This window comes from Ipomoea triloba, chromosome 10 (assembly GCF_003576645.1).
Source record: "Ipomoea triloba cultivar NCNSP0323 chromosome 10, ASM357664v1".
Lineage (NCBI taxonomy): Eukaryota > Viridiplantae > Streptophyta > Magnoliopsida > Solanales > Convolvulaceae > Ipomoea > Ipomoea triloba.
Window position 1 is genome coordinate 12838109 of NC_044925.1, and position 21955 is coordinate 12860063.

Sequence of the window (21955 nt, forward strand, 5' to 3'; positions counted from 1 at the left end):
ATATATATATATATATATATATATATATATATATATATATATATATATATATATATATATATATATATATATATATATATATATATTAGCGAATGTTGAATTAATTTATAATTACATTTATATAGGGGCCCAAAGTTTGAATAGACACTACTCCAAGACTATTCTAAAATATTTTTTAATAAAAAATTATATTTACAAAAATTCAAAATTATTATTTAATTATTTTCAATTAATTCATACAATTTTTTAAATTCAAATATAATAAGAGCATTTATTTTTATTTTTTTATAACAGACCTATAAAATGATACGACGGGCCATTCATTACAAAGTGAATTATTGGTTTTGATCCGACTGCAAATCGACACCACGTGTTTGGACAATGGGCACACGATTAAAGTCCAACATGGGGAAATAAATAACTGCACGTGAACTTGTGTGCTGTATTCTAGTCACTTTTACCTTTTAGGTTGTTGTGGGATTTTTATACATAGACAATATTCCAATATGAATCGTATTAATTCTTTTTAAGTTTAAACTTTTTTATATAAATAAAATTAATATATATAAAATATATTATTAAAAAAGTCTAATTATAAGTCTTTTAAATGATACTCATTATTGGTTTTACGACTGCGCGACAACCATATCACCTGTTCAACACTACCACCCCATGGATATCCATTGCGATGACCAGCGCGTCACGGAGCGGAGTCGGTCCTCGCGACAGGTCGTCATTGGTAAATGTGATGGGCTCTCGGCAAGGCCTCTTCCTATCAGATTCCTGAGTTGCAACTGCCCCGCATATAATTGTCTAGCCCAAGCTTTTCGAGCACCTACCGTATCTCCGCCTTCTAGACCGCCCACAATCATATTGATGACCGACTTGCCTTTCCATTCTCTGCTACTCTCCCCTTATACTGCAGGCTACTTGCCCTTATCGGTTGCCCTATCAGTCGGTCGAGGGGCATTATCACGGTGCCATGGCAGGCCTGAACGACGCCACTAATTGGACGATCGCCACGCTGAATGAGCTTCTCAAGCTCAGCCTTCAAAACCTCGCAGTTCTCTATCGAGTGAGAATTGTTTCGATGGTATCGGCAATTTGGGGTCGCGTGCATATCCAGAATTTGCGGATTGTCTCCTAGTCGGACAATGATGGAGGTGGTAGTTGCTCTTGCACTTCTTAAATGGGTTGCGTAAGCAGGCGGTAGCCACTCGGTCCCAACCTATCCTGCACTCATCTCGTGGTCATCCAGCTCGCAGCAGCACCCTCCGGCCGACCACTCTTAGAGTCTTCTGGCCGGAGACTTTTTAATACCACCCCAGACTGCTTTCTCTTCTGCCTGACCGCCTCCTCAATGTCAGCAAGCTGATTAGTCCTGTAAATGGCTTGAGTGTATGTTCAAGGGTTCTCATCACGCATCTTGCCATACTGCCCGTCTGGGTGTAGGAATTCTATAAAAAAGGTCAGTGATGTCTGGTCATCCCATCCTCCTTCGACTGCTTGGACTTCTTTCTGCCACTTGGCAAGATAACTCTGCAAGCATTCTCCCTCGTCCTAACGTACCCATGCCAAATCAGATAACTTCTTTCTTAGGCTTCATGCTTCCTGCATAATTTGTCAAAAAATGCCTCAGTCAATTGTTCAAAGCAGCTGATTATTTGTGACGGCAAGCCAATGAACCACCTTTGTGTATGGCCTGTCAACGTAGGCACGAAATCCCGATAGATCAACTGATCAGTCGCACTGACCACCTGTATCTTGGCCTGGTAGCTAATCACGCGGGTCTCTAGAGCCGTCATAAGTTGGGTGCTCGGGTAACTTGAAATATGAGGGCGCCTTATAATCCCTTACTTTTGCCGTGAAAGGAGAAGCAGTCAGCAGGGCTTAGTGATCGACATCTCTTTTTCTTCCATCTTACACTTTAAGTCCATGACTTCCCTCGCTAGGTCCAAACGCCAGGCTTACCAGGTTGGGCGCGCTCTCTCCTAACTAGTGTCTCCCCACTACTCTCCAAATCGTGGGCCTTAGCCTCCCGATCACGACGGTTAACCAAGTGCCTACGCAAATCGTCCTGCTCTAGAGTGCTCCCTAGCCCCCCCCCCACCCACTAGTAGATTGGGCGAGCGACGTCCTGCTCGACCGCTCAAGCGATCTCTAACTGACCGAGCGGGAGTTGCAGGACCCCGACGTGATTGAGTTACCACGTAGTTTAACTTTTGCTAACATTGCGGTCATTTGAGTGATCAGAAAGATCATTATCCTAAGAGGCCATACGTCTACTCTACTCGACTAAAGCTGATGGATGTGGCGCTTGCTGCTCAGCCAGCAAGGGTAGGCACCCGCTCTCCCACAAGCCACAATTGCTTGGGCGATTACATCGTCAAGACCTGGTGCGGGAGCTATCGGAAGATTTGGCGTTGCGACAGGCATCGTTGCCGAAGGTATGACTGGTCGCTCATTATTAGCCACCGACCGCTTAGCCGAGTTTCGGGGACTGAACTGCTAGCGTAAATCAAGTGGTGGACGACTCTACTACTATCATAGATCTCCGACAGAAGCATGATCGACTTTATGGGGAACAATCACAACCACTTTGCCATTAGCGTTTAAGTTCGCATTCCCATTAGCGTTTTCATTGGCGTTCGCCTTCCCGTTAGCGTTTGCATTAGCGTTCAGGTTTGCGTTGCCTGAATGATGACTACGTCAAGTTTATGCCATGTAGATAGCTTAGAGACGGGATTTTTTGTACCAGTCCCCACAGACGGTGCTAATGTTGGTTTTGCGGTCGCACTATAACCGTTCGGCTGGCCAACACTATCGTAAAATTTGGGAAAAATAAAGAGAAATAATACAAAAATAATTGGGGAGAATGCTTATGCTTGCATTAAACATGGAATCCTTAACAATGTGACCCCATGGGTATTTATACATGAATAATGGGCTTAAATAAGGAAATAGGAAATAATCGTAGCAAATATAGCCTTAGGGAGGTTACACAAGCTGCTAAACCGCCACTAGTTGCCAAAATCTGGAATAGGAAAAAATCCCCAAGAATCCGCTATAAATGCTAATTCCTGCACAATCACCGTCTTTCAGGGCGTACCAAGTCGGGCACCGCTTCCCGACCTCCTGCCCCCACTCAGGCTGCTCGGGTACAACCCGGACCACAAAGTCGAAAGACAAGGTCAGTGATCGGGCTCTAGATATCGGGTCCCTTTGGATCGGGTACCCCAATCGGGGGTATCCATCACTCTTAAAAGATGAATTTATTACATTGATTTTTTAAATTCAGGTTAAATTTCATTAAAATAAAAAAATGTGACATATTTTAAAAACAATCAATATGAAAATTTCAATCCTTACTTGAAAGTGATGATTACTATCTCGTTCTTGATCTCAAAATTGTATTCTAACGAAATGAATTTTAACGGAATAAGAATAATATTTCATAGGGAATGGAATAGGTAAGAAATAGAATAGGAATTGTATTCTATTGTTTAGTTCGCTGAAGGAATAAACTTTAGAAATGTAATTTCGATGTTTAGTTGGTTTAAGGAATAGAAATGGAATATGTGTTTAAAAGACATAAATACCCCTATATAAAAAATTATTATTATTAATATATTTCTCCGAGAGGCACGGGAGCTAGCCCAGGGTGAATCGTCACTTGTGGAAATTGAACCCGGGTTCTCCCGAAACTCCTCCCCACAAAGAGAGCTCACTTGCCACTAGAGCTACCCCACTGGGTTATTATATATAAGGATTATAACATAATACAAAAGGGTATTTTCGGTACTATATATAAAAGCTATTCCAAATACTTTAATACGGGTCCCATAGAAATGGCTATTCCCCTTGCAAAGGGAATAACTCATTCCCGGGAATGCTATCCCCCAAGAATAGAATGACGAAACAAACAATGGAAGAGGTCTATTTCCGGGAATGGTATTCCATTCCCGACCTATTCCACAAACCAAACACGCCGTAAATGTTTTTAATTAAGCAAGTCGTGTGGGTGTCCGATTCATTATGCTTGGACAACTTAATTTCTATATATTAAGGCCAATTGTATATAGTTTTAGTCTCTTAACATTTTAAACTTTGTTAGATTCTCTTCTCCTAACACCAGTAACACGGAATCTAAGAAAAATCAATAAAACTAGCTAAGAACTGAAAATGAAATAAAGTATAAACACAGAAAGTTGACTAAATCAACAATTGTAAAATGCTTCTATTTTTAAGAATAAATTTTATTGATGAAAGTTTGCGTGCATATATATGTTACAATTTGCAAATATTGCATTAGAAAATAATAATAATAAAAGCTGTAATGCTAAGTGTAAGCCTTGATCCAATGCACAATTACTCCTCTTGCTGTATTAGTGGTCATACAATTAGACATCTACATTTAACTTCCCAAGCTAAGGATAAATGAATATTAGTTAGTTAATTCAACTAATCATTAAGTATTTAGTATGATGAATTTCTTATCTCTTGGTTTTCTTAATTCCTGTAGTCTGAATATGACAATTTAATGTAGTCCACAAATTTTTTTTTTTAAAACTTAGGTGATATTAGTTTTATCAGACTAATCCGGCCTAAGTCAACAAGAGCTCCCCTAGCAAATCGACTCCTCTTTTCTCATACATATTTCTCAACATTGCTGCCTCCCATCATGATCCAATCAGATCCTAGTTTCATGTGCAGCTCCTAGTCGTACGCACAAGGAATCCAGTCCACTAGCATCCTCGGACTATTTTCTCATATATGTTTCCCGTAGAATTTGAACTGCCTTCAATTCCGTCATGACCCAAAGTCAAGTGACGAACTAACTAATTTTTTAAAAAAAAATTTTGGGAGAACACCACCCTGGAGCAAAGTTTCCAAAATGACTCGTATTCCCCTCTAAGCCCAGCGGGGCAGTATACAACAAATAGGATTGACCAAAGCATGCATCTATCTCAAAACTTCAAATATAATAAAGCATTGATAATAAGACTGCAACTTTAACATCAAATTCAGATGAATAATATAATTACCAGAATTGGAGATGGAGATGATTGGACACAATAATTATAAGATCAAATGAGAGAGATGGATGAAAGGGGGGAAAAAAACAAAACAATGAAACAACGTATGTGCTTATGGCCTTACACAATTAAACCCTGAGCACACATCAAAAGGATGTTTGCGCATCCCAAATTTGCTAATAACCAAAACAGCACTGCAAAGTTCTTGAATTCTCCCACTTGCTTTCTCAATCTCTCGAGGTTCAGGCTTCTGCTTTTTGAACGATTTATCGCACTTCCTAAAATGCTTAAAAAGCAAAAACGCTTGAGATTTTAGTCCTTTAAAGTCTCCAGACCCCGACTTTAGGGCATGCCTGCACCAAGAAACATCGACAATTGCCTCATTGCATTCATCCAAGCACATGGACAGTTGTAGTTGTTCCTTAGCCGGCAAACCTGTCTGATTTAGAAAAGAATTGATCATATCTTTCATGCTATATACCCTTGGCTCTATTTTATCCAGTAGAATTCCGGCTAGGCTCGTGTAATTTGCACCTTTGCTACGACCATCGGCTCTTAGTTCTTTCAAACAAAAGCATGGCATCTTAGTCTCGAAGCAAATTTTTTTTATTATGTCGTGTTTTTTTGCATATGTAGTAGTGACGACAATGGATGGGAGGCAAATTGTGGCCAAAAAAGACAACAAAATTGCATTTTTAATAGAATAAGCCATTTCAATTCTAACTGAGGTAGATAGATAGGTAGATAGGTTGGCTTCTTATATATATTTAAAAAAAAAATGAATATTTAAAGCCTGAAGAATAGAAATGCTGTTATGGCCTAAACCTCTTCTTTCTGGGGATTTTGGTAACAACAAACTTTCAATCCTTGACCAAATCAAACCCCCTTGTTCTCATCTCTCATTTCACAAGAGATGAAAACTAAAGCTCCAAAATATCATAATTATTATGAGAAAAAAAAAACTTCTTACCTGAGTTTCCTCCTATAATTAAAGAAAAGATCGTTTCTTAGAAATTTGTTTAATTTGAGGGTATTGCTAGAATTTCACATCACAAACACAATTTCCTCTCTTATTAAACCGAAAAATTAATTGTTGAAATGGTACGTCCATTCACTATAGCGAAATAACAAATTTTGACTTGAGCAATAATGGAAGCAACGTGAAATTTCAGCAATACCCTCAAATTAAAAAAAACTTCTGACGGCTAAACAAGCATAAGACCAATTGGTTAAGATTTTTAAAATTGAGGACTTAATTAGGCCAAAAAAAAAAGGCCAATGACTAAATTGGTAATTTCATTATAGTCAATGAACCATTTTGAAAATTAAATCCAAGGAAAATGTTATTTCCAATCACCTACTATAATAATACTCTGATCTACTTTAACTCCTGGCACCCAGTGTCCCGGTTTACACTCCCACATGGATGATGGGAGTGGGTTCGAGCCTCAGTGGAGACAACTGTTGACTCTTTGTGCTTCAGTAAGTTCAGAAAGTAGCTATGAACAGATACTACATTGTAACAGAGTCAGTAGTACTCAAAAAAAAAAAAAAAAAAAACTAGTGTGTATACCCAGAGTGATGCCCACTACACTAAATAAGGCATTTAGCGGCGATTCCAAATCGCCACTATTGTGTTTCCCAGCGGTTATTTAGTGGTGACTAAATAGTGTGTCGCGATGGATTTAGCGACGGTTTTCAACAACGGCGAAAATTAATGGAAAACTTATTTCGCAGCGGTTTTTAATGCATATAGCAACGATTTTGTAACCGTCTCTAATAATTAATTATTTTTGTTTAGAGTTTAGCGACACTTACATAATCATCGCTAATTTTTTTTTATTTTTACATTAAATATTTTTATACTTTAATTTTTAAATTATTTCTTATCTAATTGTAATGACATTTTTGAACTGCCATTAAAATTTTCATTGTATTTTACTTTTTATTTTTATAATTAATCCCCATTAAATTATGTTTTTTCTTATAAATTTCTACATTCAAATTTGCATTGCAACCACAAACAAACCCTATATACACATTCAGTTGAAAAGAAAATCAATTGTAAAAAATATTTGTCAAATAATATCAAACAATATTTATGTACAACTGTCTACATATTAATTGAACTCCATACATAACTGAAAAGTATTTTTACATGAAAAATATAAAGCAACATAGTAGTTTATTCAATATGAAGGTTTCATGCAAAAGAAAATTGCCTATTTACATCATCACTAGATAATGAATATCATTTTTCACCCTTGATGAGAATTAATAGTCATGACTTTTCCTTGTAGTATTTTGAATCTCCGAAGGCTCAAACAACTCAGGAGCTTAGAGAGCATGACACCTCTGAATAGCTAATTTCTTCATTTTTGCTTTTCTCTGAATAGTTCATATAACATTATATGTTTCACAGTGTCTCGGTGTTCTATGCATGCTTGCATAGGTTTCATGGCATACTAACTTGAACCTTTATGTTGTAGTGGCAATATTCCTTCAACCACTATCTTGAGTATTTAGTCCACTAAGCAACTTCATTCTTGCTCTTTTTAGATTTCCAATGCTTCCTTGTTTTAAGCCACTAAGTGTACACTCCCACATGCATGATGGGAGTGTGTTCGAGCCTCAATGGAAGCAACTATTGACTCTTTGTGTTTTAGTAGGTTAAGAAAGTAGCTATGAACAGATACTACATTGTAACAGAGTCAGTAGTACTCAAAAGAGCAACCACATTAGTGATTATTTCACAGATTTTTAGGGGATAAAAGCGGAGGGGAGAGAAGATAAGAGAGAGAGAATTGGAATGCTCCTGCAAGAATGAGGTTACTAAGAAAAAAGAAATTTAATGATTAGTCGCACTGACTTTATTTATTTATTTATTTTTAAAATTATATTTGTTTTATTTATTTTTTCCTCCCATCCCATTTTCTCTTTCCTAATCATACTTATAAAAACTCCTAAAAAAATTGTGAAATAACTCCATTGATAAAGATGCTCTAAGCATGCTTTAGTCCATTTCTTGACCGTTGGAAATCTGAGTTGGATAGGTTGGAAAGGTTAGTCTATTCGAGAGGTGGTTTGGGATGTGAAACTCCACCTTCCGGGTTGCTACCTTCCGAGGCTTTCATCTTACGATCTACTTTCTGGACTCCCTCTTGTTTTAATTACCTTCCAGTCTTCTTTTTAGAGTAATATCCGGACCTTGGTTTATAGTACATTCTAGACCTCTTTCTTGAGTTTTTAACCTTCTGGTTAACTCTTGGGCTGTTTGACTTCGTTCTAACCTTACAAAAATTCCTAAGTATTCTTAAGGTTACCTTTCGAACTCAGTTACTTTCCGGCTTTAATTTTAACTTTTCGGTGTGGTAACGTTGTTCATAGATTTCCTTAAAATTTTACACGTATTGTCTAGGAAAAAAAACATTTTGGGGACTAAAAAATTCTTAACATTAATTTGGTATCATCAAAATCTAATTTACATCTTGTTTCTAACAATATAATTTTTATAAAAAAAATAGTTAACAAAGTAACTATAAAAAAAATACACTTTTGAAACAAAAATTAATAAATGGAGGCATTTTGTTCAAACACTGGAATCATAACCGTAATTATTACAAACTAAATAATGGGTTTTGAAACAAAAATTAAGAGTTAATTCCATTTTTTGTCCTAGAATTATAGGTGACAATCCACTTTTAGTCATTTTTTATCAAAACATCCATTTTTAGTCCTAGTATTATTGTGACATGACTATTTTTGGTCATCTATCATCAAAATAGTTCAAATTTCGTTAAATACAACGGCATTTTGATCTTCAATTATAAATTGTTTCAAAATAATAAACATAAAAAATTATAGTGGGTCAACCTACTTTGTACTACCTCCGTCCCAAAATGGTTGTCTGGTTCGTTTAACGAGGCTTGACTGAAGTAATTTTTTATCCAATTTTTCATAATATTAAGTTTAGCATTAATATATAAAATTTATATATTTAGAAACTACATTAAAAGTACTATTAAACACAAAAAATTAAATTTAAAAATAATAAAAAAATTACTAAAAATATAAGCAAAGAAGAAGAGTTGGTTTGACCAATTAATAGTAAATATGACAGGTAAAATGGGACAGAGGGAGTATAAAAAAAGATCTAAATGTCCTTGTATTTAACGAAATTTCAACGATTTTATTGACGGAGGACCAAAACTGGTCATATCACAATAATACTAGGACTAAAAGTGGGTGTTCTGATAAAAAGAGACTAAAAGTGGAATGCCACCTATAAATGTAGAACCTAAAATGGAATTAACTCAAAAATTAATAAAAACACTTACATTTTAAACTTTTGATCTTAAAATAGTTAGATCTTCAAACACTTACATATTAAACAATAATATATATATATATATATATATATATATATATATATCTACACTTATAATAAGAGCCAATAATGTTAAACCCTTAACTAGAACTAAAAAAATGTTGGTGTAATAGTCTGCTTTAACATATTGTACTTTGTGTTTTTATTGTGCAACCTCCAATTAAATTTCTAATATATCCTAATCTTTTATAATTTTACCAAATTTTTCCGTTAAATATAATCTACACTTATAATAAGAGCCAATAATGTTAGACCTTAACTGGAACTAAAAAAATGTTGGTGTAATAGTCTGCTTTAACATATTGTACTTTGTGTTATTCTTATTGTGCAACCTCCAATTAAATTTCTAATATATCCTAATCTTTTATAATTTTACCAAATTTTTCCGTTAAATATAATGGAAGTTTAACATTAAATTCTTTAGGCAATTTGTTTCTTTATTGCAGTTTTCAAACAAATTGACAATATTCTATAATACAATTCTGTATAGATTCCTAACTTAAAATTAGAATATTGAAGTCTTAATAAGATTCTATAATCCAATTTTGTATAGATTCCTAACTAAACCATTATTCTACCTAAAACAACAGTATATAAATCCCTCCCCTTCTCAACGGGTATTCACCCAAAACTAAACCTAACATATTCTGCAACACACCATCTACTTGACATTCTATAGGTATGATTGTCAAAATATTATCATGCTAATTCTATTATTTGTATTTGTACTCATAATGATTACAGTTTTTTTTTAAATCAATGATGGTATACTCATTAATTAATATAACTTCAATATCGTTATGTAAAAATATATCTATTGTATAATCTGTTCATCTATACTTGTATGTAATGTTGTGGTTTTCATTATATTCCTCTATAATCAAGACATTTTAGTTACTCCTAACTTCCTAATCTATGGTTTTTGAATTTATGTTGTGGTTTCCATTATATTATTTCATAACATCATTTATGAACATATTTTCCATGACACAAGGATATTAGTAATGACAAATGCAATAAAGTTAATTGATATTGACACACAAACTGTGAGCTGGAGTTGTACAGTACATGCCATTAAGAAAAACGAACCAAAAAACGATATTGGAACGCCTGAGAAAAAGTATATGCTCATCGTATTTGAGGATGAAACAGCAAGTAAATAGTAAAATTTTTCTCCCTTTATTATTATTATTTTATTTTTATCATTATTAGTATTATTATTATTATGAAGATGCTCTCATTCACCACCACCAACATCATTGTAAATGCTATATCTAAATGCTCTCATTAAGCAGTATGGAGTAGCATCGATTGGGTTTGCATGTCCAACACAAATTTCAGCGGATATGGTCAACAAAAATCCTGAAACTGTTACATCATATTTGATTCATGTTATGGACACACATAAGGATCAACAATTCATATTGGCACCGTATCATCAACAGTAAGTCGTTTATTATACTATTTTCTATAACTCAATAACTTTATTTGAAGTGCTTTATAATATATTTGTAAATGTAGGAATCATTGGTTGTTGATCGTGATTTGCATCAACTTAAAAACGGTGTATGTATTTGATCCTTTGAAATGTGGGCGCACTCTTGAAGTCAAACCTAGTATGAATATGTAAGTAAAAACTTTATTATTAATATATGTATATCAAATGTTATTATGTTATTTATAAATTGATATAAGTGTTTATTATATTATTAATATAGGGCATTTCGTTCCGTTCCAACAAATGGACGCGGTGTTAGAAGTATGACTTGGAAGGAATGCAAGGTATAAAGTTAAAATTAAAGTTTTAGTATATATATTATATATATGATACTAACCTTAGTGTTTTCTTATGGTTTTAAGTGATATGCTATATATATATTAACATGAAGTAATATATATCTATATTTTGTAGTGTCCACAACAACCCGGAGGTTTTGAATGTGGATACTACACAATGCGATTCATGTATGATATCGTTACCAAGTGTTCAATGCTTGATCGTTTAGATACGGTAAGAAATTTAAATAGAGCTATATATATATATATATATATATATGTATAGTTAAACTATAATTTATAAATTAATATGTTGACTAATAACCCTAATTAATTTGTTTTGTAGGCATTGGAAGATACCACATACTCAATGAATGAAATAGAAGAAGTTCGAGAGTTGTGGGCAAAATATTTTCTAGAAGAGTGCGTTTAGACTTTATTTCGTTTTATAAACATGATTATCTCTATTGTTATATTGTGATGCATGTTGTTTTTTATTATTAATTGTGAAAGATATTGTGAATTGTGGTGATGTTTCAATATGTTGGTGGATGGTAATGTTTCAATGTGTTGGTAGATGGTAATGTTTGTGTTGGTTTTAAATAGTATGTGTTGGTTTAAAATTAAATATGTGTTTGAAAATTGTTATTTGTGTTGGTTATTAATTTGACATTATATTAGTCATGTATGTATTAGTTTGAAAATATATATTTGTGAATAGAAAATAGATATAGGTTTATAAATTTTGATGTTGAGTTGGATGATTTGGAAAATTCTGAGCAGGTTTTAAATACAAAAAATTGGAATATTTGTAATTTAAATTGAATATTATAAAAAAAAAAAAAAAGGTTTACGCGGCACCTGTTGTTTCAGGTGCCGCGTAAAGTATTAAATAAATAATTAAAAAAAGCTTGCCGCGGCACCTGTATCGGAACAGGTGCCGCGGAAACTATTTATTTATTATTATTTTATTGCTTTCAGCTGCACCTGCTACTCTACAGGTGCCGCGGAAAGTATTTATTTAAAAAAAAAAAAAGAAAATTAAATTCTTTCCGCGGCACCCGTTACGGGTGCCGCGGAAAGACTTACCTTTTAGCGTCACTGCCATAGCCTACACCGTTAGAGGTGTAGCGAAAACAATTTTACAGGTGTAGCCTATGACCTTTTTTGTACTAGTGAATGACATTGGAATGTATGATATCACTTTACAAACCAACAAATGGTACATCATCTCAAATGTCATTGTCAAACCTGTCCGGATGAACTATAAAGTACTTGATCACAAATACAATTACACATGGATTTTAAATGGTCTAACCGGTGTCCAAACAAGTGACAATGATAACATGCCATTTGCTCCCATGTAAGTGGTTTATTTGTTTCTACTTATTTTAGTTGCAATTTAGCTATTTACAATTTTGTTATGTTTTATTGAAATATATAAGTATCGAGACTATTTCTTCGATTTTTATTAATTTAGCATTTTTTTCTCTCTAATTATTATATGACTACTTTAACCAACTAAGGAACACTAATTTAAAAATACGCATTGGGCATTTGTTTAATCGCGCAACGCGCGTGTGATAACTAGTACTATATATAAAAGCAATATCGTCCTCCAAAATTTTCCCGCCAAAACGTAGGGGCATTTTAGTAATATGGTAATTATTATGATTTAGAATAATATTAATTATAATTGATTATAATTCGTCTTTAGTAATTATGGTAATTATCATGATAGAATTTATTATTATTATTATTATGATAGAATGATAGAATAACAATAATATTAATTATAATTGGTAATAAACCGTTATTAGTAATAGTAATATGGTAATGGTAATTTTTATGATAAAATTTATTTATATTACGATAGAATAATATAGAATATAGAATAATATTAATAATATTAATTATAATTGGTTATAATTCGTTATTAGTAATATGGTAATGGTAATGGTCGTTATTAGTAATATGGTAATGATAATTATTATGATAAAATTTATTTTTATTATGATAGAATAATATAGAATATAGAATAATCTTAATAATGTTAATTATAATTCGTTATTAGTAATATGGTAATGGTAATTATTATTATGATATAGAATCTTAAAAATTATGACAATTAAAGAATTAATACTTTTCATAATATAAATTTTATCAGGTAAATTAAGGAAATTGGTAATACACATATTACGTCAATAATTAAAGGAGATTAAAAAAATTATGATAATTATTCCAATTCACATATTATTATGCTTGCGAGACGGTCTCACACAAGTGTTACCCCTATAATTCCCTTAATTATTATACATTTTATTAGAATTATAATACATATGAAATACAATTAGGAATAATCAATTTAATTATGTAAATTTCATTTATAAGTGTATCTAAATATATACATTATTAAACACTATATTAATCCTACAAAATTTTAATTTTAATTTTAACTTTGTATGTCAGGTACATACATACCCTACCAAATATATGAAGAATCTAACTATATTATTATATTGTATATTTTATTTTATTTTTTTTAATTTTAAATTTAAATTCATGATAATATAATTTATTCCGTGCATCGCGTTAAACACTAATACTAATAATAATAATAATAATAATAATAATAATAATAATAATAAATTAAAATATAGGGATGTGGCTGGGCAAGGATGAGTATCCATGTCCCCGTCCTCGATTGGGAATTGAAAACATTTCCCCTCCTGGCCCCGTTCTCAGAAATTTTTCTCTATGCCAAGTGATTTGAAAATTTTCAGACAAAGAGAAAATTGACATACCTAAATAGGGGTGGACCCTTTCAAGCATGAGCAATGAGCAAAAGCTTTGTTGCCCAGGCGGGCCGGGCTTGCCAAACATTAAAAAGCCAATAATCAATAACAAATTCAAAATCAAAATCACAAGAAGTGAATTTCCAAGGCCATGATAGAGGAAAAATGATATACGTACTCCCATGGAGTATTACTTCATGATTGCAGGATGACACCTTAGCAGGAAGTAGAAAGAATGGAGTAGAAAATGAAAGTACATGTAATATTACTCAGGATAGAGATATGAGCTGAGCTTGACAGTTTATAGAGAAGATTTTACTAAAGATTCATCACCCTCCAACTTCTCAATCTCCTTCGCAAACCTATCCATTGCTATAGCCGGCAAGCGAATTGGAACCAAGATACCTTCCTCACCTCTCTTATTTTTATACGGTATGTGAAACCCAGCCACGGTGCCCTTTGCTGGACCGCCGTAACGGGGCTTGCCCCACCCGAAATCAAACTCGCTAAGCCCGGCCCGAGTAACATCCGACACAAGATAGGTCCTCGTCATATTATAACCTGGCCTCCCCTTGATGACCAAGAAATCAACCAGGGACTTCATGTACTCCTCACTTACCACTCCTTTTACCTTCATTATCAGCTCCACTGCGTACCCCAACGGATTTCTGGTCAGTTCACCCGCCGTTGTTATGGCGGCGACGTGAGCTAATGCATTGCCGTAATACCCGGGCGGTATAGAGGATCCCAACCCAGTAGTCCTGGAGCGCAAGTTAACGATGCAAAGGGCGCGCACCTCGTCGTCCGGGTGGTACCTATAAACACAAAAAATATGAATATACTAAATTCAAATTCAATATTTTGGTGACAAGGAGTATCAATGCAGTGCGGACACAAGATCTCTGTATAGTCTTTTAATTCTTTAATTGAACACTCTACTGATGGGCCTCCGAAAAAGCAGTCGTTATATTGTGGATCATGCACCATGGCTGATACTGCAACTGTGTTGAAATGGAACTGCAGTTACGCGAAATACAGTTACGCGAAATAGAGGCCGTTTCATCTGTCTTGAACTACAATTGTGTTAAACTGATACTGGTGGTGTGTTGAACGGATGAAACGACTTTTGTTCCGCGCAACTACAGTTCCTCTTTCAACACAACTGCAGTATCAGTCATGACCATGATCCACAGTATAATTTGCGTCCACAGTATAATTTGCGTCCACAGTATAATTTGCGCCGAAAAAGTGGCTTGATCTTCGTTGAAGGACCTCAAGTCTTCCCTAGAAATAAGAGTGGGATAGGGAAAGTTTGGAAATGTTCAAAGATATTATCTAATATCAATATCATCCAAAAATATATTTAAATATATTAAAATTTAAATAAAACATATGTATCAAATTTTAAGTGTGTACAATACCCAAGAGCCATGGTCCGACAGCGCCATAGGAACGCGGTTAGCACCTCGAACGTGGAGCGGTTGCGCAAATGCGGCGGAAGCGATCTGCGTAGAGAGGAGAGGTGGGCGGGGCCGAAAAAGAATGCGCGATGGAGCATGATGTTGTCGGATGGCATAGTTGTCACTTTGGATTGGGGCAATACATCGTACTCAGGGTGTTTGTAGGTTACACAGGGCGGATTCCTGGCACTAAATAGCTCCCTTTTCCATACTGGGAGCACGGATGGCGAGGTTGCACCGCGTGCCATTTCAACCACAGCGTTAAGAAATTTTGATAGGCCGGGTGCATCACTTATTGCGTGATTTTGGCTTATTGTAAAGATGAAACCACCGCATCTTAGACGGGTCACCTGAACAAATTAAAAATGAATATATTTTTAAAAAATCCTGCATAAAAGTCCTACATATATATATATATATATATGTTGATGAAAAATATTACTTGGACTCCTAGGCCAAAATATACTGCTTCATACAAATTTTTGAAGTAGACATTTTCTTTTAAGACCCACTGAATGAAGATAACTTATTGTTGACACATCAAGAAGTAAAAATGAGGGAGCTGTCTGACACATCAAGGAGTAAAAGTGAGGGAGTAGAGATTGAGAGTCCATATATTAGAATTCTATGTTGCTATTTGTTTAAAGAACTACTTTGTGATTGGGGCCTTCCTAGTGTGCTTTAATTTACCTTTTCTGATTGACTTGCTGGCTATTACACAATTGTGAGATTTACCCGTGCACATTTTCGGATAATAACGTACTGTGGGTTTCATCACAAAAAAAAAAAAAGTTAATAACCAAAGTGGTCATTGACTATGCTGATTTTTCTCGATTTCATCCTAAACGACTTTTGTCACCTAATTTAGTCCCAAACTTATGTGTTTTTGCTCAATGTAGTCCTTCATTTACATTTCCATCCACTGACAGTTAAATCCAATGACATTTTGGTAATTGCAAGAATTTATCCCCTTTCACTTTACTACCTGTGAATGAATGCAAATTCCCTTCTACAAATGGAGAACTATATGCATCGAACAAAAACACACAAATTTAATTATGACTAAATTATGTTACAAAATAGGACGATGTCGAAAAAAAACCAACATAGCCAAGGACCATTTTTGTATTAACTCAAATAAGAAATGGAAATCTTTTTTGTTCACTTTAAAAAAAAAAATGGGAGAGTAATGAGGATGAAGCAGTTAGTGATGCCTGGTGGTGAAAATATCGCAGTTAAAAATCTCTCAATCAAATAAAACATAATAAGTCTCAATCAAGGTTATATCCTTGATATTTTCAAAAAAAAAAAGGTTATATCCTTGATTTATGTCCCTCTTTTTGTATGCTAATAAATGTATACATTTTACTTTAAATGTTGTCCACATCAATGTTATTAGACAAAATTGTCCCTACTACATTCTTGTTAGACAAAACTCCTCTTACATAGTTATAACACCGTTACTTTCTAATTCTAACATTGATATATATAACTCCATCACTAATACCATACACCTATATCTATCATATCTTTTTCCTATTCTTTAATTATCATTTTATTAAAATCATATTTAATCATCCAATAAATAATTTTGCCACATTTTGACATTAACTTTTAACAGTATAAATTTACCAAATTTAGTTCTTCATCATGTGATGATCAAAAGTCAAATTTTGAATACGACAGCAATAATAGTCATGGTTGGGGTTGATACGAGCATTTAACCTAAAGGTGCTATGTAAGGTTGGCGATAATTAGACAGTATAATGTTAAAAGCGACACGGTAAGTTGACAATAATTAAAAAATATCATCGCATTTTATTTTATTTTTTTTTTAAATTGATCTAATTCATATGATTTTTACAGATGTAAAACTTAGATTGGTTTTTAATTTTCTACTGAGACTCGTGGAATCCAAAGCCTAATAAAACAGAACAAATGAGAACGTGTAAAGAAATATGAACCAATCACAATCGTTCATTTGTATAGATCTAACGAATTAGAAAAACTTTTAAGTTTTAACAAATAACATTTTTGTAAATAATTCAAATTTTGGAATGCAAGCAAATTGCAATAAAATTGCAAATAACAGTTTCATAGAATACACCTAAATACAAGTAAAATGTATTAAAAGTGAAACTATATAATGTGCATCGTGTAATTAATAATATTAAGTGTACCAAATGTTATCATTAGTTGCACCAAATGTTACTATTAAGTGCTCCAATGTGAAAAGTAAAATTACTTGCACTGTTAAGTGTAAATGTTTGTACTTTTAAGTGATTTTACTTGCATACTTCCATATCTTATTTGCACTTTTGACACATGTTATTTGCACTCAAACTTCGAAATATTTACAGAAATGTCACCACGTTCTTTTTTAAAAATTACATATGGTCCATTGATTTTTTCAAATGAATGGATCATATTAGTTCATATTTTGCTTCTGAGCACCCATTCTACTGAAATGCTTCCATATATATATATATATATATATATATATACACACACATACATATACATACTAGTATTTTATAAGCACGATGCGCAAAGATATATGCCCAATATAATATTAATACTTAATGTTAAAATCTTAGTCATATTACAATTTTTTTAAATAATAGTGTGTGTGTGAGTGTGTGTGTTTATTTATTTATTTATAATTGTAGAATTCATATTAATATTATTGAAGAATTATAGAGATGATAAATTACTAAATATAACTATGGTAATTTAAAATCTAAATTGAGTTCAAACTACCATTGAAGAATGTAAGAAAAAATATTGTGTATGCATGCACATGGTAATTATAATGTGAAAAAGATAACATAAGTTATAACGGTAGGGATATTTTTGTCAAAAAAATTATGTAGTACAATTTTTATAGCATAAGGTACAACAAAAATTAACAGAAAAAATAGACATAAATCAGGGTTATAACTTCGGATTGAAACTTATTATGGTTTTAGATATATATACACATATGTGTGTGTAAATGAGAACATGGTCTTCTTGTAAAAAGTAATGATTGATCCCAACCACCATCAGAATTTATCAATAGCTGAGTTTTAGTAAAAAATCATACAGGTTAATTTTTAAAGTATAGAAACCATTTAAGTTTGCAATATGCATAAAGCTGACACAGCTTTTTTCCCATTATTTTTCAACAATTCTTAACACATGAACCTCCCCTTACACACACACACACAGAGATCAAATGAGAACAGGTGTGCAGGAGAGAACTAGGAACCAATCACAGCCATTCATCTAGAAAGGTCTAACGGATCAAAAAGCAATTTAAAAAAAAAAACGATGGTATTTTTGTAAATATTCAAACTTTGAAATGCAAGTAAATTGTGTTAAAAGTGCAACAATAGCGCAAGTAAAATGTATTAAAAGTGCAACTAAAATATATTAAATGTGCAACAATATAATATACACCGAGCAACAATATTAAATGCGACAAATGTTATCATTAAGTGCATCAATGCGACAGGTAAATTACTTGCACTAGTATGTGTAAATTACTTGCACTACTAAGTTTAAATAGTTGCAATTTTAAGTGATTTTACTTGCATTTATTAATTGCACTTTTAACACAAGTTACTTGCACACAAAGTTCTAGCTATCTACAAAAAATGCCACTGCATTTTTTAAAAATTATATATGATCTATTGATCTTCTTAGATGGATGGCTCAGATTATTTTCTATTTCTCTCCTAGGCATTTGTTCTCACTAGAGTGCTTCCCTACACACACATATATAATTTCAAAAAAAAGTAACATATTTTAAATTTTAAGAAAATTAATTTTATTTCTCTAGAAAAACATTTAATAAAGATAAAAATTGAGATATTTTTTATGTGAAAAATGTAGAAAAAATTAGGTTCTAATATGGCAATTTATATTGTGGACAAGGGTTCACCATATCCACCTTGCATGATAGACTCTGATCCAAAACGACATCATTTTATATTAAGTTTCAAAGCAATGCATCATGTTTAATAACATTATATTGTATAAGCTAATAATATTTGTTCCATATATGTTCATAAATCTAAACCTTAATGTGCATATAAACACTAAATTAAATTGTATTAACATCATTTGTATTTTTGGGTTCTCCTGAAATTTTTCCCCACAAAGAGAGCTCACTTGCCACTTGAGCTACCCCATTGGGTTACTATGTTATGATTATAAATCTAAACTTTAATGTACATAACACTAAAGTGCATGTAAATAATATCTATTTACACTTACTATGTAATAGGTACATAATGCTATTTCTATATGTTCATAAAAATAAAACTCAGTGTACATAAATTTACATGACATGTGCATTATGTTTAATAACATTAGCATATTGTGTTAGTGGATAGTTGATAAAAAGAATGCGTTAGCTATTTAGACCATAAATATTACTCCCTCTGTCCCATTTTACCTGTCATATTTACTATTTATTGGTCAAACCAACTCTTTCTTCATTGCTTATTTTCTTTAGTATTTTTTTTATTATTTTTAATTTTTTTTTTGTTTAATAGTACTTTTAATGTAGTTTCTAAATATATAAATTTTATATATTAATGCTAAACGTAATATTATGAAAAATTGGATTGGAAATAACTCCAGTCAAGCCTCGTTAAACGAACCAGACAACCAAAATGGGACGGACGGAGTAGTGGTTTCTAAATGGCAAATTAGATATTTAATATTACCTAGTAACATATAATTTGACGTATAAAGTCATGAATCTATTGTTTTATTTAATTATTATTATTATTATTATTATTATTATTATTATTCTTATTATTATTATTCTTATTATTATTATGCGCGCATTGTGCGATTAACTTAATGTCCAACACGAAAATTAAAATAAGTAATTACTCAATATAATATTTAAATATTAAAATTAATATAAAATAAAAAAGATTATTTTCAATATAATCAAAATGAATATATTTTACTTGAAAAAAATAGTAGTAAGTATGAGTATTGTTGTTGATAGTTATAATCGATAATAAAAATGATGTATTAACAATTAACATATTAAAACAAATTAAGTCCTCTTAGTGCGATATTGATAAATTAGTAAAACTTAACTTATATTTTGTTGAAAGTGGCATGTTTAAAATAAGCTTACTAATGTTGAATAGTAATTAAAAAATTGTGTAATTAAGTAATAACATATGAATTCATAAGTTTTCATTGTGTATATGATTGAGACCTCAATTGTTGTTATATGCGAACTACTCCGTATTAATCTTGTAAACTCTCATTCATATTTTGAAATATTATTTTTTCCTATAAGATAATAATAATAATAATAATAATAATAATAATAATAATAAAAGATTAGTAAATTAATAATAATAATAATAATATTATTATTATTATTATTATTAAAAGATTAGAAAATATTTTGCAACGAGTAAATTAATAATAATAAATAATTAACAGAATATTTGTTACTAAAGTTTAAAGATAAATAGAAAAGTAAAAAGTGAAAGATGGTAACTTTGAAAATATTATTATTATTATTAAAAAATTTACAAATATTTTGCAATGAGTAAGTTAATAATAATAAATAGTTAACGAAATATTTTGTTACTACAGTTTGTACATAAATAGGAAAGTAAAAAGTGAAAGATGATAACTTTACAATTATTTTATTATATTATTCTATAATGAATAAATCAAAATGTACACGTCAACAGTTCACATTATTACAACAACATAATGTGTATTTTGGTTATAACCTTATCAACATTGACTCTTATTATATTTAGTAGATTAGTAGATAGATAGTAGATTAATAGATAAAGGCATCTTAGGAATTTTCAGGAGTAAAACTGATTGGTCTAGTATAAAATCACGTAAAATAAATAATATTTTTGTAAAAATATAATATTTTTTAAGAACCATGTATTAAAACTTTTTATTGCGTGATTTTTGCATTATACTATTTTTGAAATTTTTAAGAATACCTTTTTTTTATATATATATATATATTTAAAAGAGGGGATCATTCTTTCATTTTCTTTAAGTCAATGTCTAGCTTAGTCACATTTTCTGGTAACTTTAATACAGGATATCCTAGAATTTGATAACTGTGCCATTATAGATAAGAATATATTATTTTGGGTGTTGCTATTTATATCACCTTGGATGCAAATAACCTTGGAATTTGAAAAAGGTTACAAATTCTAATAATTTTATAGGTGATGTAAATAGAAATTAGGGTGTAAATATGGATGTTTACACTACCATGATCAAATGCAATTAATTACACAAAATATTAAGTATTGGAATTAGAGTTTTCAAAAAAAAAAAATTAAAATTATAAATATTATTTAAACTAAATTAAATTAAATAACAATTTAAAATTTTAAAAATAAAAATATTTTAAAAAAAATGAAAAAAAAAACAGAACAACCCCTTGCCGGCGAGGGGTTGTTCTGTTTTTTTTTTTTTTTTTTTTTTTTTTTTTTTTTTTTTTTT

The 21955-nt window shown here is 31.8% G+C and overlaps 1 protein-coding gene across 1 annotated transcript in view; it reads right to left on the reverse strand.

Moving 5' to 3' along the window:
• Positions 1–14096: 14096 nt before the first annotated feature.
• The window catches only part of LOC116031593 (benzyl alcohol O-benzoyltransferase-like), a 9692-nt gene continuing 1833 nt past the window's right edge, over positions 14097–21955 (reverse strand). Inside the window, exons 2-3 of the mRNA XM_031273829.1 lie at positions 15416–15804; positions 14097–14809 (exon numbers count right to left, since the gene is read on the reverse strand). Coding sequence (XP_031129689.1) covers positions 14296–14809; positions 15416–15804 — 903 coding nt within the window. The 3' untranslated portion in view covers positions 14097–14295. The remainder of the gene's footprint in view (positions 14810–15415; positions 15805–21955) is intronic.